General features: G+C 47.7%; 1 protein-coding gene across 4 annotated transcripts in view; it reads right to left on the reverse strand.

Annotated features, from left to right (window-relative positions):
• LOC119950709 (cilia- and flagella-associated protein 46) overlaps positions 1–25,968 on the reverse strand; it is a 365,535-nt gene that overhangs the window by 169,147 nt on the left and 170,420 nt on the right. For all 4 annotated transcript variants that reach the window (XM_038773375.1, XM_038773376.1, XM_038773374.1 and 1 more), the window contains 7 exons: positions 16,441–16,606; positions 14,485–14,566; positions 11,737–11,884; positions 10,514–10,697; positions 9,819–9,978; positions 2,177–2,412; positions 966–1,073 (listed from right to left, as the gene is read on the reverse strand). In XM_038773375.1, the coding sequence (XP_038629303.1) occupies positions 966–1,073; positions 2,177–2,412; positions 9,819–9,978; positions 10,514–10,697; positions 11,737–11,884; positions 14,485–14,566; positions 16,441–16,606 (1,084 nt within the window). The remainder of the gene's footprint in view (positions 1–965; positions 1,074–2,176; positions 2,413–9,818; positions 9,979–10,513; positions 10,698–11,736; positions 11,885–14,484; positions 14,567–16,440; positions 16,607–25,968) is intronic.

Raw genomic sequence — 25,968 nt, forward strand, 5'->3', positions numbered from 1 at the left:
CCCATAATATATAATCTTTATTGTCAAAATAAAGCTTACATTAACAGCACAATGAAGTTACTGTGAAAATCCCATAGTCAGCACATTCCGGCAACTGTTCGGGTACATTTTTGGGACTTGTGGGAGCAAACTGGAGCACCCGGAGGAAACCCACGCAGACTCCGCACAGTGACCCAAGCCATGAATCGAACCTGGGATCCTGGCGCTGTGAAGCAACAGTGCTCACCACTGTGCTACCGAGCCGGTATGGCCGTTGCATGTAAAGCAAGGGCAAGTGAAATTAGGTCATTGCGCGCAAAATTAATTGTGGGAGCCATGCACTCCCCCTGCGTCCAAAGTGTAAGTATTTATTTTGTTTTTACCACCTGAAGTTGATGACAGTTCTATTAATATATAAATAATTAAGCATTTTCTGCAACTCAGTATGAAATAATTGACGTGTATTAAATGTATTTAATTTTATTCACAAGGCCATGGTTAATGAACAAGCCTGATTTCAATCTTGCGGCCCTCTGAGATGAAGGAGGGCCACATGCAGCCCACTTACTAGCCTAGGGTGCCCAGCACTGAGCTAAAAAGTACAAGGTAGTCATTTTGTGCGTGCCTCAATTTGGCACAGTGTAATCCTTAAATCTAGTGCCTCTCTGGGAAAACTTGCCCACAAATGTCAAGACACTTCAGCAGAGATGTCAGTGCCTATAATCCAGCAGCAGGTGGCATTAGATTTCTGACTGAGGAAGGGCATAAACCAGGTTTATGGAAAGAGGTGCTTTGTTACCTTGACTACACTGCAATGGGTCAGTAAGCCTCTTCTGGCATTAGATACTGGGTCATTGGTGGTAGAACTGAACACCTTGCACCATCAGGCCAGATTCAGTTAACTGCAAAGTATGGAATTGTATTTTCTGTAACCCGTGTTCAATCAAAATTAATTCAAATGTGTCCTCAGATTTATTGCAGGTTACCTCTTTCTTGCCCTTTGATTTACTTGATTTCATTGGTGTATCTGAACGGCCTGTGGGAGTGGGAGCAGATAATTCTTTACTTTGCGACTCTGCTGATGTTAGCGATATCTAAGATTAAAATGTAAGGAAAGAAAGAATTGGTTAAAAATTGATAAATTACTGTCAATTAACTTCAAATTGAACCTATTTTCAACAGTTTGTCGAAAACCTTACTGGCTTATTTTATTCATAAACAAACCAATTAGACTATTGGGTAGGAAAAATTCCAGAAGGAAGGGAGGAGAGGAGAGCAGAGGGGAAGGAAGGGGAAGGATTGTAATTATGACCTCATGACCTGAGGATATTCCAAACTGCTTCATCGCCAATGAACTACTTCTGCACACAGCGAATAGTAATGAGATAATGACCAGATCATCAAGATTTAGGATTGATGTTAAAATGATCAAGGACACTGGAAATCCTCAAATAAAAACTGAAAATGCTTGAAAAGCTCAGTAGGTCTGGTAGCGTCTGTGGAGAGAGAAACTGAGTTAATGTTTCGAGTCCGTATGACTTTTCTTTCTCAAATGTACCTATTACTAAGCAGAAATTTTTCTGGAACGAGGAGACTTTGGGGGCCAGGGATAAGTAAAAGGATTAGCAATGTTGCAAAAGTGAAGAAACACGGAGTATTTTTTCAGGGTGGAGGGCAACAAGGTTTTATGATGGAAAGCCATAGTGGTATTAAGATAATTAAAGAAAAAGATGCGTTAACAAGAATAAATGCAGACAATCCTGGACGTACTTCGCTGGTCAGGCAGCATCTGTAGAAAGAAAAACAGAGGGGGGGGGGGGGGGGGGAGTTCTCCCAAGCCCTCGCCGGTGTGTTCGATTTTAAATATGGGCCGATATTGTCCGGCCATTGAGATTCACTTTTCCCGCTGGCAGCGCATCCCCATCCGTAGGTTTTCCAACAGTGTGGGGTAGCTTGAATGGGAAATCCCATTGACAAGGGGCAAGAGTATAGAATCCTGCCACCAGCGAACGGCTGAGAAACATGTGGCTGAGGAACCGGGGAATCCAGCCCATGGTTTCTAGGTTCACTTATACAAAGATATTCTAGTTGTTGCTACTGTAAATAGCCTTACTATGATAGTATACACCAGATTACAGATATTGGAGTTTGTAATGTGCAGAAATTGTGCATTCATCATGATTCATGCAGCACTTACCTCCCATATGCACATAACGTAAGCATATGCCATCAAACAATGCTTCTGGGATGACACACGGCCTGCAATTGTCGCCATTATAGTTTGTACTATCACTAGTGTTTCCAGTTGTCTCACATCCTTCAGGTTTTCAAAGGACAGATTAGTGTCAATATTTTGTGCACCAATCAACTGTTGATGTTTTGCTGGAACAAAGTTTTCACTTTTTGATTGACTCTCCCTTTCTAAGTGGACTTCTGAAAATTGAAAGAAGCAAAAACATTACAAATAATGTGTGCATTTGACCAAAGTAACGAAGCATAAAGAGCAAAACACTGATGATTGTAATGAACATAATAGGTGGGATTCTCCCTTCTGGGGCCTGTCCCCATGCTCACCGGAAAATGGGCGAGAATCATTCTGGACTTTTTCCTCGAAGGTCCGGGGTGATTCGACGTTGTCCAGGGGGCTGGCAGAGCCCCCACGTGCGTCCCGCAGTTCTGGCTGCCAGTGGAGCCCAGCTAGCCAGACTGCGCAGCCGCGTATGGCAGCCGCGTGTCCGCGCATGCGCACGCCGGTCGCAAGCGAGTCTGCACAAGCGGATCTGCTCATGCGCGCGGCGGCCCACCTCAGCACTGTAGCCACTGTAGCCACCTAAAATGGACACTGAACTAAACAAAATGGAGAATCGCCAAGACTGCAGGGAAAAACAGTTTAGCCAAGGCAAGCAGCCTGCAAACACCCATTAGCATTTTGCAAGCAGCAAAACCAGTTTCTGGCCAGGTGGAAGATCTCAAACCAAAGGTGATAATGGCAGAACGTTTTACATACTAATGAGGCAGTCCAGATCTAGGCACACACAATGGCAACATTTGGGTTTGAATAAGATACTTGAGTGGATGTCCAGACAGAGCGGCACCAGAAGTATCCACTATAGAAACCGCCCCCACCATCAAGAAAGACCCTCACATTGGAGGAATTCAAAAGATATCGATTGGAAGCGATCCAATCGATACCTGAAGGTAAAGCCCGCCCAGGAAAAGGCAAGGACATTGGGGACCCCTATAAAAGTAGACCCCCACACATGGTCCAGTCTGTTGTTTCGTGCTCCGGCTTTGACCAAGAACTTGAACCTGTATCCTGACTCCAGCCGTTGAGCACCAGCCGCCGAACCGTAAGTGCCAATACGACGCTCGCTACGCGAACCAAGCCCGCTAGACCCCCAGTGACCAGCACGCTTTCTGAAGGTTGCAGACCAAGACCGGGACGAAGGCCTCGCTCCCTGACCTTGCCTGTTCCTGTTTAGTTAAGTATTCTGATTGCTTAGTTTAGTCATAGCTTAGTCCCTTAGTGTGTGCATGCGTATTTATTATAATTGTATAATAAATATTGATCGTTTGGAACTTACTAATCGGTGTATCGTTTTATTACTTTGAACCTGACCTTGGAATATTTGTGAGGTGTCTATACGGCATCTGGAGACCCCTGAGCTGAAAAATACATACAGAGCCTAGTAGTGTTAAGCACACGGCCTTTAAACGGAGGCAAGTTAATACACTCCAATAAACGCGTTTTACACCCATAGCAAAACGTGCAACAGCACGGACGCCACCGACATCGGAGCCACACACAGCGGGCCCGCGTGGAGGAAGGTAGGTCCCTCTCAGATCTCTATGGCCCGCTGATCGGTGGACCTGATCACAGGCCTGGCCACCGCTGAGGACTCCCCCCCCCCCCCCAACCTCCCTGAGTCAGATACCCCCGCCCCCAAGTAGGATTGCCACCGCGGCCGCGGGTCCAAGCTCCCGCCGGGTGGTACCACATGTAAACCCAATCGATTCTAATGAGAAGCGGTGCAGGATTCACCTGTTTCGCGATTGACACTCAGGAGGCTGACAAGCTGCAGCCACATATATACACTGCATTCCCCACCCACACCATCCCAACCAACAAGATGGCAGCAAGACGCGCGGTACACGTTATGCGGACGCAGAGCTTGAGACCCTCCTGGATGTCGTGGAGGAGAGGCGGATGACCCTTTACCCCTGCCTGGGAAGGAGGCTGCCAGCCACCATCATTCACCGTGCCTGGGCACCGTCGGCAGAGGCTGTGAGCACCATGGGCAACACTATCCGGAACAGCCAGCAGTGCTGCAAAAAACTGCACCTCCTCAGTGCGGCCAGGTGAGGAGTCAGCACTGTGCCACTGGCACTAACTTCCATCCTACACGTCCATAACCCGACACCCTCCCCCAACCAGAGGGCAGCCGAACCCCCACTCTACATCACATGTGGGCACCCATACCGGCCGTCATGGCCGGGTGCCTTGACAACTGAAGCCACCAGCTACCTGGGCTGTCTGACACTATCATTTACTGTTTCCACCCCCCACCCAGAAGAAGGCTGCCCACAACTGCTGGGAGTGGGAGAAGACTGGAGGGGATCGCCGGACCTGTGGCCCATAACTATGGCAGAGCAGAGGGCACTGAACGTAGTCGGTAGCCCAGAGGCAAGTGAGATCACCGGGGTGGAGTTTGGTCGCGGGCGAGGAAGTGAGACCTTGCTGAGTTGCGGTTCCCCGTGACACATGTGTTAATGTCGCCCCCCACCACACTATAATCCCATGCATCCTCACCAAATCCCACCCCCACCCAAACGCTCACCACCATCATCCCCGGCCCACGGTCTAATCACATGTCTTGTCTTGTGTCTTTCAAGAGCAGTTGGAGATGAGGCGGGTCCATCCAGTGTCCCCCACCACCAGCCAGTGCCACAGCCGGAACCCTCTGTGAGACGAGAAACGAAGAGAGAACATCTCGGATGCCAACCCTCTGCAGACTCAGCAGACCCTGGAGCTCGAGTCGGACGATGACACTGACTTTCCTTCACAGCTGTCTCCAGCATTCTCCACCATCCCAGAGAGACTCACCTCGGTTAAGCACTTTAGTGAAGAGGCTCCTGGGACACTCTCTGGTGCACATCTCAAACATGATCCGGTCTAGCAGGTGGAGGTAGGAACTCCTGAGGGGCCAGACGGTCGGAGGGCAGGCCAGACAGTCGGAGGGCAGGCCAGACGGTCGGAGGGCAGGCCGACTCCAGGAACTATCTGCCATCCAGACGGGTTTTGGACTTCTGGAAAGGATAGTCCTATCGATTGTGGAGGTGCAGTCGCAGGGCCAGGGACTACATGAGGAGTTGTCGGCGAGCATCCAGCACCTGCAAGAAGGAGTCCAAAAGCATGCACAGCAGCAAGAGGTGGTACTGACCATGCATTCCACCCAGGTCAATATCTCACATATGGAGTCCTCAGTGGAGGCATTGGGCATGACAGTTTGGGCTATGGGTCAGCCTGCCCTTGGCCTGGGCTATTCTGTGCAGGTGCTGGACGTGGCCCAAGTCAGGGTTGCCGCCTCACAAACAACCAAATGCCAGAGCCACCTGGAAATCGCAGCAGCGCTCCTGAGTGTGGCGCAGTCACAGCAGGCCATCGATGGGAACATCAGCAGCATTGTCCAGGCGCAGGCTGACATGTCACAGATGCAGAGGGAGGTGGCACAGTCCCAGAGAAAGATGGTGCAGTCACTGGCTGATTTGACACAAACCCAGAAGGTGGGTGATGCAACGCAGTCCCAGATGGAAATGGTCCACTCCCTGTGCTCCATGGCCGCGTGCATGCAGACCCACCAGAGCGTGCCTCCAGAACTGGCAGTGCCAGGTGGCGAGGGAGTCTCAGGGGATAGTTCCCCTCGCATCACTGTCCTATGGAGTAGCCCGGGGGCCATTGGGCATCCCGAAGGAGTAGGAGGTGATGGGGTCCGTGTTGGTGACTCACCCCCGCCCTCCTGCCACTGGCACATCTGGTGGGCAGCGGGTAGAACAGGGCGGCACCACATCACCTGGGACACTTGAGTAACAGCCAAGCCCATCCAGGCCCGGTCACCCCAGAAGGTAGCCGCCAACGGGGATCCAGGTCTCAGGGCGGAATCACAGCAGGCCGCCTCCACTCCTGCTGTATCATCTGGGGACCCACTGAGACATAGCGTTAGGGCCCTGAAGGCCAGAAAGGTAGACACTAGTTAAGTTGGCACGGGTGCAGGGGCTAGAGTACAAATCTGCACATAGGTTATCACATTAAACATCTGCTACCACTGTTACAACCGGTTTTGGTGCTCTGTCAGATGAGTGTGAGGGTGGACAAGGCTGGGCTAGCCAGAGGAGGAGTGCGGGGGAGGGGGAGAAATGGCCGGACATTGCGGGTGACTCAGGCTCCCCACCCTTCTCCCCCCACCCCCACTACCGTCCCCACCACCGTCACCCCAGAGATCCAATGTGACTGTGTGATGGGATGGCCAGCTCGTAGGCAAGGATCACCCAGATGAACGGTTGAAAGTGCTACCATGGGCAGGGTTAGACCTCGTCATACGATGCGGAGCACCAGACTTCATCGCAGAGCGGGTTGTCATCATCCTCAATCCCACAGACCAGACCCGCTGTTACTGCCAACCCAGGGCCCAAACTCCGTAGTGCACAGGTATGTATCACAGAAGGAGTTGTGGGGGACCAAAGCAGGCCAGCAGCGCGGGTTCAATTCCTATACCAGCCTCCCCGAACAAGTGCCGGAATGTGGCGACTCGGAGCTTTTCACAGTAACTTCATTTGAAGCCTAATTGTGGCAATAAGCGATTTTCATTTCATGGAGTGACGGAGGGGGTGGGGGTGGGGTGGGATGCTGGCCAGTCCCCACCCTCCACCCCACCCCCTAGTTGGTGAACCTGGAGGCGATCTGAGCGTCCCGGGCATGTTAGCTCTGGGTCACATGTCATGAGGCCTCCCTTGCCTGCCTGGCCCTCATATTCTGCCCATCCTCACCAACCCCTGCATCGTCCTAGTTGGACTAGGGCTGGCATTCCTCCTCTTCCAGCACATTGCTCCTCTGCTGCGCGATACTGTGGATGACGCAGCAGGCTGTCACAATTCAGCATCATACTGGAGGGCCTCTCCAGAGTGGTCCAGGCACCTGAACTGCACCTTCAGAAGGCTGAAGCACAGCTTGCTACACCCCTGGTTGCAGTATGGGCATCATTGTCGCGGATCTCCATGTTGGTCTAGAGCTCCGGATAGGCGCCATCACCCAGGAACCAATCTCCCAGCCGGGTTTGGGGGGTGGCGGTCTCGAGCATGTCAGGAATCGTTGAGTGTGCCAGGATGAAGGCGTCGTGCACACTTTCCGGGGATCGGGCGCAGATATGTATGATGCGCAGCTGATGGTCACATTCAGCTGCACATTTATTGAGTGGAACCCATTTTGGCTCATGTAGCGCCGGTCGTCTGCAGGTACTTGATGGTGCGGATGTACCCCTTCTGCATGCTCCGCTACTGCAGCTTTCTCCTCCTCGAGCAATTCCACAACTCGTAGAAAGGCCACCATTGCTGGTTGAATAATAACATCCATCTTGTGTAGGGGGTGAAAGGCCGACATGTTATCATGGTGCGTACCCCCATGCCCAACTAGGTCCACCGAGCTACGTTGTGGCCCAGGTTGGCACTGCAGGCTCCGTCCCCGCATGTCACCCCCACCGTCTCTGTATCCTTGGCCCTGTTGTTTCCCAGCACCGTGGGGGCCTCTTGCCTTGGCGCCTATCATCGGCTGGAGCTGCCCATGCCAGGTGAACATGGGGGCTACAGTGGCCCTTGGGTGCCCCGCCAGTGGGTGGCGGCCGGGTTGGAGAAGTGGGTATGGCGGAGGATGGGGTGGGGGCACCAACATGGCCAGTGTCACTCTGCAAAACAAGTGGCAAAGGTGGGTGCTCAGCGTGGTGCACAGCAAGATGGCTGCTTTCCAGGCAGCAGCAATGGCGGTCCTTAGCCGGACACTGTCCCAGTCCCGTTGGGGTCACACTAGCCACATGGCCCATTCCCCCGACAATCCCCCCGCCCCTGGCAGTGCCCACTCCAAACTAGCCAGCCCGGCCAGTGTCCGGCTTGTCAGCCCACAGTCGTGCCACAGTGAGCAGCACAGTAGCATTGTGAATAGCACAATTGCTTCACAGTTCTAGGGTCCCAGGTTCGATTCCGGCTTGGGTCACTGTCTGTGCGGAGTCTGCACATCCTCCCCGTGTGTGCGTCGGTTTCCTCTGGGTGCTCCTGTTTCCTCCCACAGTTCAAAGATGTGCAGGTTAGGTGGATTGGCCATGATAAATTGCCCTTTGTGTCCAAAATTGCCCTTGGTGTTGGGTGGGGTTACTGGGTTATGGGAATAGGGTGGAGGTGTTGACCTTGGGTAGGGTGCTCTTTCCAAGAGCCGGTGCAGACTCGATGGGCCGAATGGCCTCTTTCTGCACTGTAAATTCTATGAAATTCTATCTATGTGCCTCTGTCTCCGACCTCCTCTCTCTCTTCCTCATCAGTCACAACACCGCTTTCTTGATTTTTAAAAGTACAATGCACCGCACCATCGGGAACTCGGTCATTCAAACGCAGAGGCCCCGGAGAATGCCGGATCAGGCCTGCTCATGACACGCAAACGGTGTTTACTGTACGTGCGTTCTGGACCGCATTGACGCCACTATCAAGGTGATGACGAATTGTGTTTTGGCATCAAATCAACACCCGTGATTTTGGCTATCCTCCACCCAATCGGGTTTCGCAATTTTGGCGTATGCCAACGGAGAATCCCGCCCAGTAGCTTTCACACTTAAATCAAATCGAATGAAGAGGTGAATTTCCTCTTGCTCCATAAGGATTGCAACTCTTTTCTTCCTTAGTGCATTCACGAGATAGCACCAGATAATTCAGGAAACACTCAGCAGATCCGGCTCCATCTCAGAAAAGAGAAAATTAGTTAATAGGTTATATTCTCTAATTCTCCAGCGATTCTCGGCCGTGTGCTGTTCGTTGTAAGTGGGATTCTCTCTTTCTTCACTTGTTAATATGATTTCCCATTGAAGCCACTCCACACCACCGGGAAATCTGCGGGCGGGGGTGCACTGCGAGCGGAAAAGAGAATCCCAATGACCAGAGAATTCCAACAGCCGGATATCTGAGGTTGGTGACCGTTCGAAAATGAAAGAGAACAGACCCAAATTGTTAACTCTGCTTCTCTCTCTGCCAATGCTGCCAGATCTGTTGAGCACTTCAAGCATTTTCTAGTTTTGTTTCACCTTTCCAGCATCTACAGTATTTTGCTTTGGTACTAACTTACACAGCATGCTTTTTAGCAATGGGCTGAAGATGGCGATTATCAGAGGAGGGGGAATTGTTTACAATGTTAGTTAGCATGAACCTCAGGAAGATAACTTGTGCTGTCAACATTTAAGTAGGAATTGGGTTGAGAGAGCATGACCTAGATCTCATGAAAATTATGTCCGACTCCAGACAGTATCCAACAAATGGAAACTATAATGTGATCTCTGAACTCTGGGCTGATATCCAGCAGGCTACTCACTCGTGTCTGGACAAAGCGATGCTGGTTCAGTGGCCATCTTCCTCGCACTGTGTCCAAAGGGTTAGGTTCTTCCACACTTTAGCCAGCCTGCCAAGTGGAAAGTGAGTGCTGCCTTTAAATATCAGATTGACATCCAATTAAGGTACCTGCATCCAATTGGTGTGTGTGGTCCAGCCCTATCACAAAATTTCCACGTTTGAAAAATATGCATTCAGCTAACCTTCTTGGTCCTTAACTTCCACACAGGGTTTCATGCTCAGGAGTAAATCCACAGCCCAGTCCAACTGGCAGAACGCTTCAGTTTCAGAAAATCCACTGCAATATAGCCATTCACCAAATGCAATCAGCTGGTCGATTTTCTTCCAGTTACTTTCTGGTTTCTGAAAGAATATCATTCAAAAAAAAATGTAAACAAATGTAACAATATAAAGACACCTGCAGATTTCAAACATGCCATTGCTTACAGTGGCCAAGAGATGGCGCTGTTGGACTGAGGTATTGGAATTCATGCGCACAATTTTACAGCCTCGACACGGTGGGGCAGAGCCAGAAAATGCAGCAAGCTATTCAAAAGTCCATTGACGACAGCGAGATCAGGAAATCCCAGCAGCGGAATAGATTGTAAAATTCTTACATATTTGAATGGGCTGAGATAAAGGAGAACTTGGCAGAGGGAAGAGAGGGTATGGCAGCGGGAGGGAGTGTACAATGAGGAAGCACAGATATTGCCAAGTAGGAATTCAAAGGGATTGAACTGGGAAGAATTGAGGTTTGATTCATTGGGAAAATTCTAGTGTAAGAAGCATGATGGGTGTGTGTTTGATGGAATGAAACAATGCAAGAACTTGAATAAAACAAAAAATAATTTTGTTTTCACTGCATATTGTTCTGAATGAACAGAGAGCAACAAAGTACCTTCAAAACATCTATTGAATTCTGGTAACAATTTAATTGATCTGCAATTTCTTTGGAGAAACCTGCCACATGGTGCCACATGTAAGATACATGTTCTTCAGCGTCATCCTTTAATTTCTGCATATCCATACTGATATCGTGACCAAGTCTTGCATTCGCCATAATTCTATGCTTGTAAAGAAGCCTTCAAATAGAGGACAGGAATTATTTATGAATTATATGTTTTACAGATTTTTGTATCAACACTAAAAATTAAATTGTAGCTGCAAATAACATGTGAAATTTTCATTTGAAAATGGTGTTTCTTCAATTTTGTCATGTGTTGAATTTTTGACATTTTTGTTATTGCTGGAAGCAGCATAGAATCAGAAAATTTACAGTGCATAAGGAAGCCATTTAACCCATCGAGTCTGCACCAGCCCTTGGAAAGAGCACTACTTAAGCCCACACCTTCACCTAACCCTGTAACCCCACCTAACCTTTTGGACACTAAGGGCAATTTAACATGGCCAATCCACGTAATCTGCACTTCTTTGGACTGTGGGAGAAAACTGGAGTACCCGGAGGAAACCCACACAGACATGGGGAGAACGTGCAAACTCCACACAGTCACCCAAGGCCGGAATTGAACTCAGGCCCATAAGACCATAAGATATAGAAAACAGAATTAGACCACTCTGCCCATCGAGTCTGCTCCAACATTCAATCATGGCTGATATTTTTCTCATCCCCATTCTCCTATCTTCTCCCCATAACCCCTAATCCCCTTATTAATCTAGAGTCTATCTGTCTCTGTCTTAAAGATACTCAGTGATTTGACCTCCACAGCTTTCTGCGGCAAGGAGTTGCACAGATTCACCAACCCCTGGCTGAATAAATTCCTCTTCATCTCAGTTTTAAAAGATCTCAATCTGAGTCTGTGCCTCAGGCTCTAGTTTCTCCAGCCAGTGGAAATATTTTCTCCTGGAGCTGTGAGGCAGCATTGCTAACCACTGCATCACCGTGCCATCGAATCCAAGGAACTAAAATCCTCAAAGAAAAAGCCAGAAGGCTAGCCCGCGGTGCACCCCATGCATGAAATCTATTTGGATAAGAGGTGCACTCGACCTATCTAATATCCACTGGGGGAGATAGGGGTCAGGAAAGTCATCCCCATTACTCTCATTTTCTTTCACTTTTGTGAGATTAATCATTATAGGAACTTATCTTATTTTTTTACTTACAGCTTCTGCTTAGTCCTCGGCATATCTATAATGGCGTCATCTAACACTTTCAGTCCAGCTTTCCAATTCTCTTTGTTCATATGGATGTGGAATAAAAGACCATACATCGCTGCCCTTAATTTCAGATCATCTTCTGGATCATCAACAGCTTGAAATAAAACACAATCAGTTCTAAATTATTTACAATTACTGGAAACATCTAGGTTGACAGAAATAAAAGGCGAATTAAAACTTAAACTTATATGATGCCTTGAAATGCCCTACAATGCTTTATAACCAGAAAAAAAATCAGAATGGTTTCAAGGAAAGAAACATTAGGATATGTGGCCTGGGGTTTGGTCAAGGGAATGGTTAATGATGGATGCAGGGACGGAAACAAATAAGTCAGAGATTATCTTGCTACAACTAGATGAGCAAGAGTGTAACAAATAGTCTTACTCCCCTGAACAAGAGAAAAAGAAGAAAGAAAGAAAACAAATCACATTTATGCTGCATGTGTGTATCGTGAATGCCCATTGGTCGTGTCCTATCTAACTGTTCTATTGGATGAGTGTCTGTGTGTCATGTCGCTGGTGCTCCCTCTAGTGTCTAGCTAGTCTACATGTATTTACATTAACCCCTTGTGTATTTAGTGATGCACATCACCACAACCTCCACAAGCCAAAGACATGCAAGTTCGGTGGAGTGGCCACGCTAAATTGCCCCTTCATTTAAAAAAAATGGTGGGGTCAAGGAAAATGGTGTGGTCTTAAGTGACTTGTTAATGAGCCTCATTGACATGCTGCCCCCAGTTGACAGTATTCCCACATTGGGCCTTTCCTGCACCCACTAAATGTGGGACAGTTTTCACGCTGCAGGGAATCAACTAATTCTCCTGGCCTCCCTGCTAGTAAACTCACTCCAGTGGCTTTCCATTAAATTCCACCCAATGAATCAATAGGGGAAAAACAGAAATTGTAAGCGATACTTAAAAAGTGGTTTGTTTTAGAGTTTGCAAAGCAAAAGGCGATTGAGGAGGTGACAAATCTTCAATTGGCTAAAAATGAGATGGGAGGTCTAATAAACAAAATGGGATCAGTGACAATTTGGCTGAGTTAAAGAAGGTTCTAAGTGGAAATGAGGGAAGAGAGATCAGACACTAGGACCAGGATTTTTAGGATGGCAGCTTTCCCTTCCCATTTTCCAAGGAGTCAGTCGGGAATCCTGCCTGTCCCGCAACAGTTTAACATTTACAACCATAGAATTTCCAGTGCAGAAGGAAGTCATTTGGCCCATCAAATCTGCAGCGGCCCTTGGAAAGAGCACCCTACTTAAGCCTACGCCTCCACCCTATCCCCGTAATACAGTAACCCCACCTAATCTTTTGGACATTAAGGAGCAATTTAGCAAGGCCAAACCACCTAATCTGCAAATCTTTGGACTGTGGCAGACACCGGGAGAAAGTGCAAACTCCACACAGACACTTCTGCCCCTTGGGAGGAAGTTGCGCCTTAGACAGCTGCCGGCCAGTTAGATTCGCTGGCAGCTCTCAAGTCCATGTAGCACAAGAAACTACAGTGGTCAGGACTGGAACTACAATCAGCCCCCAGAGCCGAAATCCCAGGACTCCAGAAAATGATACGTTTTGGGGGTCTTAGGACGAGAAGGGTAGGGAGCCCAAGGGGCTGAGCACAGAGGGATTGGGTGTCTGTGGATAACTCGGGTCAGGGGTTGGGGGATTGGTTTGGGAGGTCCTTAAGGGCCTCAAACATAAGGAGGAGAGGCTGAAGTTAAAAGACATCTGCTGATGGACATGTTCCCACCAGACCGCTCTGTAATTTTATGCTGGGTCAGGCAAGGCTTATTAACCACTTAATGATTATTAACTGTATCCTGACCAGTTTCAATTTTCAGGTCGGCAGGAGTTCAGGGACGGAGTGGGGAGGAGCCTGAAAATGAACCCTGCTCAGGCTTCAGGTGGAAAAGAAGGGACACCTCCTTTTAACATCAGGCATCCCTCAATCCTCCGCCGCACAAAAGATTTGAAGCCTGCAGGGGTTCCGTTCACGCCTCCAGGCTTCCCCACCAACACCCAAATCCTCCAACAGGTTTCACATACCTTCTTTGCCCTAAAATCCCATAAACCTATCTCTGTTCCTGAACTCTTGGCACTTGATTGTAGACACAATCTGGGAACTGATTGTAGACACAGTCTGGTCCATATACAGAAACATACATAGAAAATAGAAGCAGGAAGAGTACATTTGGCCTTTCCAGCCTGCTCTGCCATTCATTATGTTCATCAAGTTCAATACCCTTAGCCAGCCGTTCCTCCATATCTCTTGGTCCCTTTAGTACCAAGAGCTATATCTAACTTCTTCTTGAAATTACACTGTAGCTTCTGATGCTGCATGGACTTGAGAGCTGGCAGTCAATCGGATTGGCTGACAGCTCCCCAGAGGCGGAAATTTCTTCCAACTGAGGGAATTTCCCACCACCAGCTAATTAAAGCTTATTTGAGTGTGAAATGGCTGCAGGGCAGCGGATATGGACTTGGATGTGCTTGCATCCAACTCCTCGGACGCTGGGAAGGGACAATCTGACATTCAAAATATTGTGACCGATTTGGAATCTTAAAGAGGAAACCTATGAATTGTCAGCTATGTGTTTGTGTGTGTGTGTTCCATTTGTGCTGAGTTGCAGATCCATTTGTGCTTTATATCACATCAATCCAAGAGCTTGTAAATAATTTCCTCAGGTTTCACTAACATGCTGATAATGCCCCTCTTGTAAAACGATGCAATTGTGGTTTAATTGTTGTCTGCTTAACGATTTCTTCCTTTTCTTCTTCCTGCAGTTCAAAATGAAAATGTAATGCAGTCAAAACATGTATGAAGCTGATCCAAGCACGTAAAATCACACAGATATTTTGTAAAACTATTGCACGTTTTTAGATGCATGATGCTGTTGGGAATATGTCGAAAGGTTAGGCTTGTTGGCAAAATGGCACATTCTAGGAGCATGTAGTTGAACAAAATTTGTCTGTTCACTCATTAACTGCACATTGATGAAATGGTAGCTCTTGGGGCTCATAAACACATTGTCATGGGAGTGTCCCTTTAAGAAATGTTTTTGTCTCATCACATGGCTTCACTGATGTCATTGTGTGGGCGGAGCTGGGCTGTGACTCAGTGAGTTTTACTTTCACTTTGAGTCTGGACTGGTTTGAACCGCACAGATTGAAGGAAGTGTCTCTCTTTCTTCATTTTAAAGACTGTTTCCAGACTGCTTGGTAACTTAAAAGAGATAATTGCTTTCTGGAAGGAATTTAAATCTGCTATTTGAAAAGGGGAAGAGAGTATCAATAACAAGTCGTATACTATTGAGAATGCTGTGTGCTGGATCACACCTTTGAAAAGGGGTGTCTGGTTTTACTTGGATTTTGTTTTAGAATTGAAACAGTTAAAGGGGAATTCATTAAGGGTTATACATAGATTACTGTAGCTGTGTGGGGTTTTTATATTCATAATTGATAAAAAAAATTTGTGCTGTGTGTGTTTGTACAAATTGATAACTACGTTCTTCGAATAAAGCGTTTTTTTTATTAAAAGCGCCTCAGAAGTCCGTTAAATAACACCTGAAAGGCAGGCTCTTCGGCTTATCCTAGCCAAATTCAACAAAACGTTATAGGTCACGTGAACTCCATAATATACTTAGAAGTTTTTAAACCCTGGCCCATAACAAAATATCTGCCAGGTCTTTGTAAGAGCTACTGAATTCTTTCCTGCTCTTTCCCTCATAACCTTATGTTTTCTTTCCTAGCCAGTATTTATCCAATTCGGTTTTGGAGTTGCTTTGATGAATGCAGGAGGATGAGGGGTCAGGCTGATTGTAGCCAGGTCAGGGAAATCTAGAGTGTGATGGCTCAGGATATCACTGTGGGACCAGGATAAGCAATCCTCCTTTCCTTGAGCCACAAAGTAGAATGGATTGGCTTTGTTTACTGACACGTGTACCGAGTTACAGTGAAAAGTAATTTTCTGAGAGCAGCTCAACAGATCATTAAGTACATGAAAAGGAAAGGAAATTAAAAAAAATACATAATCAAGCAGCACAAGGTACACAATGTAACTACATAACACTGGTATCGGGTGAAGCATACAGGGGGTGTAATGTTAATGAGGTCAGCCCATAAGAGGGTTGTTTAGGAGTCTGATAACAATGGGGAAGAAGCTATTTTTGAGTCTGTTTGTGCATGTTCTCAGACTTTTGTATCTCCTGCCCAATGGAAGAAGTTGGACGAGTGAGTAAGCCGGGTCTTTGGAATGTGGGTATATTTTGGGAATGAGATACTTTCAGATAGCACAGTGTGTTTAGTTATTAATAAACTTAAGTTTCATAGTATATATTAGTCTTTAGTTGAATGTATTTTTTACTTTACTACCTATTCTTTAATAATTGTTTGCACAATTACTGGCTTGGTTCCTCAATGGGGTTTACATGGTTCCTCACATTATTTCAAGCATTTATGCACTACCAAGCACTAGTGCTTCAAGTTATCTTTCAGGGTTTTGAGACACTCTCACAGGTAAAATCAGTGGGGTTCTTAACAACAGGAGAGAGAATTGACTGTAGAATTTCGGGTTTCGGACACTCTAATTAAATTACTTTAACCGTGAAATGCTTACCGTTCGTGGTTGCAAAGATTATTGTGACTATTTTTACCTTTTTATTCCTGGAATATGTGTTGCAGATAGCCTTTAGAAAAATTTTAATGGGTTCTTCAAGTACACCCACTTCCAGGCAGGATGGTATCAAAGATAGACAGGAATTCCAAAAGTGTTTTGCTGAACTCATTACAAGCTTCATATTTCCAGCTTTTTCTCCATAACTGCAATAAAAAATAAACTCAAATACTAGATATAAGTTATAATAGTATACAAGTATTAAAGATACATTGCCACAATCTGTCTCACCGTTGAATGAGGTTTTGTGTGATTTTCCTGTCCTCATTGCATTTCCCAGGTACTGCAAATGTCAGCCGACTGGTCAGGTCACCTGAAATTTAAATACTACCCAGCCATTTTGATCAACTCCATCCTTTTTCTTGCAGGTGGCAAAAATGTAGAATGTTGAATCAGATTTATATTGTTGTGACCTGTACAAATGAAGTGACTTGAATTCTCCGCTGTCGGGCTGTTCCGTTTTTGCCGTCAGCCTGGGGATTTTCCGACAGCGTGGGGCTGCCCCACAATGGGAAACCCCATTGACCAGCCGGCGAAACGAAGCATCCCGCCGGTGTGCTGAACCAGAAATCTGGCACAGCGGGACAGAGAATCCAGCCTATTTTATTCCAAACATACACAATATGAACAAAAAGTCTAATAAAATATAATTAACAGTTTGTACAATGTTTCCCCTTTTAATCCCTCCCCTCCCCCACCCACCTACGAAGAGTTTCTCAAATTAAATCATGAATGGCCTCCACCGCACTTCAAAACCCTCTTCAGACACCCTGAGAGCAAACGTAATCTTCTCCAGCTGGAAAAAGTCATACAAATCCCCCAGCCAAGCTGCCACCCCCGGTGGCGTATCTGACCTCCAGTTCAAAAGGACACTTCGCCGGGCAATCAGAGAAGCGAAGGCCATGACACCGGCCCCCTTCCCCTGCAGCAGCCCCAGCTCCAAGGCCCCAAAAATTGCCACCATAGGGCCCTGCTTAACCTCAAACCCCACTATCCTGTATAATGCCCCAAACATCGCCTCCCAAAAACTCTCCAACTTCTCACAGCCCCAAATCATGTGAGCATGATTCGCCGGCCCTCGCCCGCACTTTTCACACACATCTGTTACCCCCTGGTAGAACCCACTCATCCTAGCCCGAGTCATGTGCAATCTGTGCATCACTTTGAACTGAATCAAGCTCATTCTCGTACAAGAGGAAGTTGAGTTCACTCACCGCATTGCCTCATACCAGAGCCCCCACCCTATCCCCTTCCCAAACTCCCCTTTCCATTTCCATTTAATCCTTTCCACCAGCGGCATGCATTGCTCTCCCAACTATCCGTACATGTCCCCAATCCTGCCTTCCCCCAAGTCATCATAAAGCAGCAGTGACTTCAATAACGTGTATTCCGGTAGTTAGGGAAACATCAGCAACTCCTTTCGCGTGAAGTCCCACACCTGCATGTACCTAAACTCACTTTGCATCAGTAACTCAAACCTCTCCCGCAGCTCATCCAAACTGCCCTCCCAAGAACATATCCCTAGCCCGCTTCAGCACCTCTTCCCGCCACCTCCCATTCATCCCATCCATCCCCTCCGGCTTAAATCTATGGTTCCCTCAGAGGCATCAACACCGACATTTTTCCAACTTAAAATGCTTCCTCAACTGGATCCATATCCTTATAGTTGACTTTACCACCGGACACCTCGTATACTTCCCCTGTATACTTACTCAAACTAGACCGCTGCAGGACTCCAACATAATCAAATGTGCACCCTCGCCACCCCCCCCCCCCCCCCCCCCCCACCAACCCCCCCCCCCCCCCCCCCCCCCCCCCCCACTCACCTATCCCTCTCCACATTCACAGCCCAGTAATAATACATCAGGTCAGCAGCGCTAACCCCCCCTTTCTGCCTCTGCAACAGAGCCCTCTTCACTCTTAGTACCTTCCCCACCCATGTGAACCCCGAAATCAGTGCCTCCTCCCTCTGGAAAAATCTTTAGAGAGAAAGACAAACAGGGACCTTGGTTACACATTCACCATTACACCTGCACTCTCCCTGCCCATGTCAAGTACAATGTATCCAGCTCTTGAAATCTCCTTTAACCTCTTCCACTAACCCTGTCAAGTTTGACCTGTGCATCATGGCCCACTCATAAGTTACCTATACCCCCAGCTACCTGAACCATTCTCTTGCCACCTTAAATGGTAGCACCCCAAATTGGCCCCCCGCCGCATTCTCCAGAAAAACCCGCTCTTCACTACCTTTAACTTATAACCGGAGAAGGCCCCAAATCTCTCCAACAGGCCCATAATTCTGCTCATACTCTCCAGTGGGTCCGACACAAACAACAACCGGTCATCCGCATATAGTGACACCCGGTTCTCCCTATCCCCGCTTGCAGTCCCTCACCACTCAACCAACGCCTGAAGCACCATTGCCTAGGGCTCAATCACCAACACAAATAATAATGGTGACAGTGGGCACTCCTGCCTGCTTCCCCTGTGTAGCCCATAATACCCCAACCCGTCTCATTTGAATGCACACTAGCCACAGGGGATGCATATAGAAGTCGAACCCATGCCACAAACTTCAGCTCAAACCCAAACCTAAACCTACCCAGAATTTCACCCAAATAGAACAGTACAGCACAGAACAGGCCCTTCGGCCCTCGATGTTGTGCCGAGCAATGATCACCCTACTTAAACCCACGTAACCCGTATCCCAACAATCCCCCCATTAACCTTACACTACGGGCAATTTAGCATGGCCAATCCACCTAAGCCGCACATCTTTGGACTGTGGGAGGAAACCGGAGCACCTGGAGGAAACCCACGCACACACAGGGAGGATGTGCAGACTCCACACAGACAGTGACCCAGCCGGGAATCGAACCTGGGACCCTGGAGCTGTGAAGCATTGATGCTAACCACCATGCTACCGTGAGGCCCCACTCTTCCTCCACTCTTCCTGATCAAAAGCCTTCTCTGCATCCATGGGCAGAATAACCTCCGGTGCCCACCCTCTGACGGAGTCATAATTACATTCATCAGCCTTTTAATGTTACTAGAGAGTTTCCGACCCTTCACAAAGCCCATTTGATCCTCAGAGACCACCTCTGGCATACATCCCTCCAACCTACATGTCAACATCGTCACCAGTACTTTCATGTCCATGCTCAACAAAGAAATGGGCATGTAGGACCCACACTCCAGTGGCAATACATCCTTCTCCACTGCCTCACTGAACATCCCCAACAAATGGGGGGGCCAACTCTATCACAAACTGCTCATAAAACTCCGACGGAGAGCCATCTGGCCCCAGGGCCTTCCCTGACTGCATCCTACTGATACAATCATCACCTCGTTTAGCCCCAACGGCTCCTTCAGTGTCTGGCTCCTCCCCTTCTCCAGCTCTGGGAACTACAACTCATGCAGAAACTGCCCCATATCCCGCGCCTCTCCAACTGGCTGAGCCTTACATAGCTTCTCGTAGAATGCCTTGAACGCTCTCATTTATATTTTCTGCTCCGTCACTAGTTCCCCCTTCTCCACCCTTATCTACAAAATATCCCTAGACGCTGCCTGACATAATAACCGGTGGGCAAACATATGACTTGCGTTCTGTCCATACTGATACTGTACCCCCCTCGCCCTCCGCAGCTGCCCCACCGTCTTTCCCGTCACCAATTGATCAAACTGCCCCTGCAACCTCTTCTTTTCCACCAACAACTCCTTCGTGGGGGCAGCTGAGTATCTCCTATCCACCTCAACTATCTTGTTAATAGCCGCCGGTGCTCATTCTTCCTTCTCCTATCCCTATGAGCCTTAAACGAACAATCTCACCTCGGACCACTGCCTTCAATGCCTCCCAAAACATGGCTGCCGACACCTCACCATTCTAATTAAACACCACATAGTTCTTATTTGTCATTCTCACTTTCACGCAAAATGGCTTATCTGCCAGAAGTCCTGAGCCCAACCTCCACCCCGGCCTTTGCACCTGTCCCGAACTAAGCCTCACATCCAAACATTGCAGCGCATGATTCAAGATCACTATTTCCCCATATTCCACCCCTACCATCCCCATCAGCACCACTCAGCTTACTCAATCCTAGAATTCACCTTATACACATACAGGAAGAAGGAATACTCCTTTCCTCACGGGTTCCTGAATTTCCACGGATCCACCATCCCCATTCTTTCCTTAAACTCTCCCACCTCTATCATGTGCTATCACCTCCCTTCGGCTCCACCTTGCCCAAACCCACTCTGAACCGGGCCTATCCAAGATGGCCCACCACTCTGTCCATGACCACACACATCCTCCACACTTGCTACATCACATTTCCCCCCCCTCCCCAAACTCCGCTCTCCCCCCCAAACTGGCCAACCATTGTGGCCCCCTCCCCACCACACTCCCGTTCACGAGCATTGCTTGCCAGCATGGTGACTCCCTTACACACGCCCCCATCCCTCCCCCTACCGCCCCTCCCCCCCCAACTTAGCCAGTGCAACAAGCTCCCAACCATCCTAAAAAAATCTAAACCATCAACACAACCCAAAGAGCCCCATATATCACACCCCTTACATATAAAAAAACCAAAAGAACACCAAAACAACCTCCCAAAAAAACAAAAGGTGGGAGGGGCGAACTTCTTAGAATCTCCCCCCACATTGGCAAACCAGAACAATAACAAATCCCAACTTTTGCGGACTTAACTCCTCCATCCCATACTACCCCTCAGCTCTCTCCCAGCTTATGGTCCCTGACAAAGTAACATGTCTCCTCCAGCACCCCAAAATAATATTCCCAGCCGTCATAAGTTACCCAGAGTCTGGCCGGGTACAACACCCCGAATCGAATCTGTCGTACGTAGAGCACTGATTTGGCCTTTTCGCCAGCTCCGCTCCAATGTCCTGGTAGACCCGGATTCAGTTGCCCTCCCATTCACAGACTTGTTTTTCCCTGGACGACCTCAGGATCTTCTCCTTGTCCAAAAACATGTGCATCCACACAATCACCTCCCCTGCTCTCGGCTTCTGCCTCAAGAACCTAGGGGCCTAGTCCACTACTGGGGCCTTGTCCATTACCTTCTCCTCCACCAACCTGGCCAACCTTTCCGAAACGTACTTTGTGGCTCTCATTCCTTCCACTTCCTCCGGCAGACCCACAATTCACGGGTTCTGGCGTCTGGACCTGTTCTCCTGATCCTCCACCTTCACCCACAGCAACTTGCATAGATCTCCAGGATCGCCACCTCCACCGCCAAAGACACAATCCAGTCACTCTGGCCAGATATCACCTTTTCCACCTCCCGGATTGTCGCCCCCTGCGCTTCGAAGTACTTTTCCATCCAATCCAGGGACATGCAAAGAGGTGCCACTCAATCACCTGCGACCAGTCACTCTGCATCTCCTTCCCTTGCTGTCTAAATTCCTCCTTGATGAAGCTCATCAGTTGCTCCATCTGAGGCTTTGCCGCCGCTGACCCTGCCCCGCCGCCATTTTCACAATTTATGATTCATCCCGAGTCTCCTCCAACTCCTTAGCCAGGCCCCACACTGTCTTCTGCTGGGTCTGATGGTAAACATGCCAATTCCGGAGAGAATTTCTTCCATTACACTCTCCGATCCATTTTTCTGCTGAATGTACCCAAAATCTAGGTGCAAAGGGCCAAAGCCAACACCTTCAAGCTGGAGCCGCCCTGTGTGCGGACACTCACTCCATGACCGCCGACAGAAGTCCAGTTATTGACATTCTTAGCCTCACTATTGGTTTCTAATCCTGAATCTCTCACATCTGCCATTTGCTTAAGCTGCCTCCAGGCCGCTGGGTTTTCTGACCCAAGTGAATGAATTCTTGTGCTTCCTCCATAAATTATTAAATTTACAAACACCAAGTTGATCGAAGACTTGTCTATTTCTCTTCCATCTGGATCTCAAATATCTCTCTCCAACCTTTGAATGTCTGTCAGAAAAATCTCTATCATGTCCGTGCGGCTCTCTATTTTAACAATTGGTCAGTGCTTCTCTCGCTTTTCCTCTCCGCTCTTGCCTCAAATGTACACGTCCTCCTTGGGCTGAGGAGCAGGAAATTATTCGGCAGGGGAAGGCAGTGGAAACAGCTTTCATACATATGGTCAAGTTGATGAATGTGAAAAGAGTCTCCTTTCTACTACTGCACACAAAGCAGGAAGTATTCTCAATGTGCAGGGTACTATGGTGACTGTGGAAATGGGGGACATTGCTGCAGCATCACCATCATGCCAAGAAGAGTTCCTAAGAACACTGGTGACTTCCAGAGAGGCCACTTTGATTTCACCGATACATCTGGTCGAGCAAAATAATGGATTTGCAAGCCCTGATTGGTAATGCAATCTTTAATGCTAATAATCAACAGCACAAGGTTGTGTCCTGCAGGGACCACGTATTGGTGACACTGCCTTTCTTGATATTTGTAGTATGCTTTTTTCCTTCAGGCCCTGTCTAGTATTTTTACAGAAACACAGAATTGCTATGTCGCAGAAGGAGGCCATTTGGCCCATCGTATCAGTACTGGCTCACCAAACAAGCATCATGACTTAGTGCCATTCCCTTGCTTTCTCCCCATTCCCCTGTACGTTGTTTCTATTCAAGTAGCCATCCAATACCCTCTTGAATGCCTCGATTGAACTTGTCTCCACCACATTTGCAGGCTGCATTCCAGATCAGAACCACTCATGTGAAAAAGTTTTTTCTCACATCACATTTGCTTCTTTTGCAAATCATTTTAAATCTGTGCCCTCTCATTCTTGATCCTTTTACAAGCAGGAACGGTTTCTCCCTATCTGTTCTGTCCAGCCCCCTCATGATTTTGAACTTCTCCATCAAATCTCTTCTTCACCTTCCCTCCAAGGAGAACAGTCCCAAACTCTCCAATCTATCCTCATAACTAAAGTTTCTCATCGCTGGTGTTGATTCCTGGTTAATTTGCTGTCAGTCTAGATTCAATAAAATCTGAGATGGATTTGCAGGTATCATATCATTTAATAATAACTAACTTGCAAGGCTGCATCAATCCATAGAGCTACAGGACACACACACTGTCTTCTGTAGCAGCCAGGAGTAAAGAGAGAGTATACAAAGAAACTTCTGCTGATATATTCAAAATCACAGTAAGATTCACATATAAGCTTCCCATTGGTCATTCTATACACCTCCTGACCTGGCCCTATATCCTAATTGGTCACTTTGCGTTGTAACCCCAGCATCCTTTTCACCTTGCTCACCATGCGGCCACCCTCCCCCGATGGTTTCAAACAGGCTTTGGCTAAATCTCTTTGTCCTTTGTCTGTGAGCCCCCTACCATCAGACCGGCCCTACTAACATTGGACCGGCCCTACTATCTATCCTATCTTAACTAATAATTCTAATTTTATCACATTCATTTATTCATTTCCTCACTGGAACCATTACTGTAAGCCTTTTCTGCACTCTTTCCAATGTGTTCACACTCTTCCCCTATTGTGGCACTCAGAACTGTACACAATACTCCAGCTGAGATCAAACTAATGTCTTGTATACGTTAGCAAACCTCCTTGTTCTTGTACTCTATGCCCCTATTAATGAAGCCCAGAATACGATTTGCTTTATTAACTACTCTCTCCACATGTCCTGACACCTTCAATTATCTTTGCACATATACGCCCAGGTCCCTCTGCTCATGCACCCCTTTAAGAATTTTACCCCTTATTTTACGTTGTTCTCCATGAGAGAGCTCAAGGCATGGGTCTGACACCATTTTCAATTCATAGATTATCATAGAATTTACAGTGCAGAAGGAGGCCATTCGGCCTATCGAGTCTACACCGGCTCCTGGAAAGAGCACCCTACCCAAGGTCAACACTTCCACCCTATCCCCATAACCCAGTAACCCCACCCAACACTAAGGGCAATTTTGGACACTAAGGGCAATTTATCAATGGCCAATCCACCTAAATTGCACATCTTTGGACTGTGGGAGGAAACCGGAGCACCCGGAGGAAACCCACGCACACAGGGGGAGGATGTGCAGACTCCACACAGACAGTGACCCAAGCCGGAATCGAACCTGGGACCCTGGAGCTGTGAAGCAATTGCTCTATCCACAATGCTACCGTGCTGCCCATACAATGCTACCGTGCTGCCCATACAATGCTACCGTGCTGCCCATTGCCAACTGCAAGTTCTGCTAGGGTCACTCAGCTCCTGACCTTGTTACATCTTTGGTTCAAACATGGGCAAAATAGTTGAGGTGAGGGTGACTACACCTGACATCAAGGCAGTACTTGATTAAGTATGGCATCATGGAGCCCTGACAAAACTGACATAAATGGGAACGAAGGGAAAACTCCTCTGCTGGTTGGAGTCATACCTACAGCAAAGGAAGATGATCAGTCGTCTCTGTTCCAGGACATTAATGCAGGAGTTACGAAGGGTAGTGCCAAGGCACTTCAGCTGCTTCATCAATCATATTTCTTCCATCATAAGGTCAAAAGTGGGGATATTCACTGATAAATACACAATGCTCAACATTCGTGATTCCTCAGATCCGGAGCAAGGCCGGAACAATATCCAGGCTTGGGCTGATAAATGAACACACAAGTTCCAAGCAACAATCATCTCCAACAACAGAAAATATAACCATTACCTTTTGATATACAATGGTATTACAATGCTGAATCCCCCCACTATCAACATACTGGGGTTATCACTGTCCAGAACTGGAACTGGATTAGCTATATAAATACTGTGGCTACAAGGGCATCCTGCAGTGAGTAATTCACCTCCTGACTCCCCAAAGCCTGCCTACAATCTACAAGGCACAAATCTGGAGAGTGATGGAATACTCTCCACTTGCCTGGATGAGTAAAGCTCCGACAATACTCTATAAGCTTGAAACTATCCAGACAAAGCAGCCCACTTGATTGCTACCCCATCCACAAACACCCCTTCCCTCTAACACTGATGCATAGTGACAACAGGGTGTACAATGTACAAGATGCACTGCAGGAGCTCACCAAGACTCCTTAGGCAGCACCTTCCAACCCAAACCCACCACCATCAAGAAGGACAAGGGCCACAGACACATAGGAACACCACAACCTGGAGGTTGACCTCCAAGCCACTCACTATCCTGATGTGGAAATATTTTGCTGTTCTTTCACTGTTGCTGGGACAAAGTCCTGGAACCACATCCCTAACAGCACTGTGGATGTACAGACATCACATTAACTGCAGCAGTTCAAGAAGGCATATCAACACTACCTTCTCAAGGGAAATTAGGGACGGGCAATCAACGCTGACCCAGCCAGCAAGGCCCACATCCCATGAATGAATTAAAAAGACAGCTGGAAGCTGGTTCTCATGAAACAGCAGATATTGTGATTACTCAACCAATCAGATATTCTGGGCAAGATGACAAATCCCACCTGCTGTTGGAATGAGTTTTATTTAAAGAGTCGACAGTAGAGTTCAGAATAGCTGCATTAATTCTGTAGGTTTCA

Source organism: Scyliorhinus canicula, chromosome 16, assembly GCF_902713615.1.
Source record: "Scyliorhinus canicula chromosome 16, sScyCan1.1, whole genome shotgun sequence".
In the NCBI taxonomy this organism is placed as follows: Eukaryota; Metazoa; Chordata; class Chondrichthyes; order Carcharhiniformes; family Scyliorhinidae; genus Scyliorhinus; species Scyliorhinus canicula.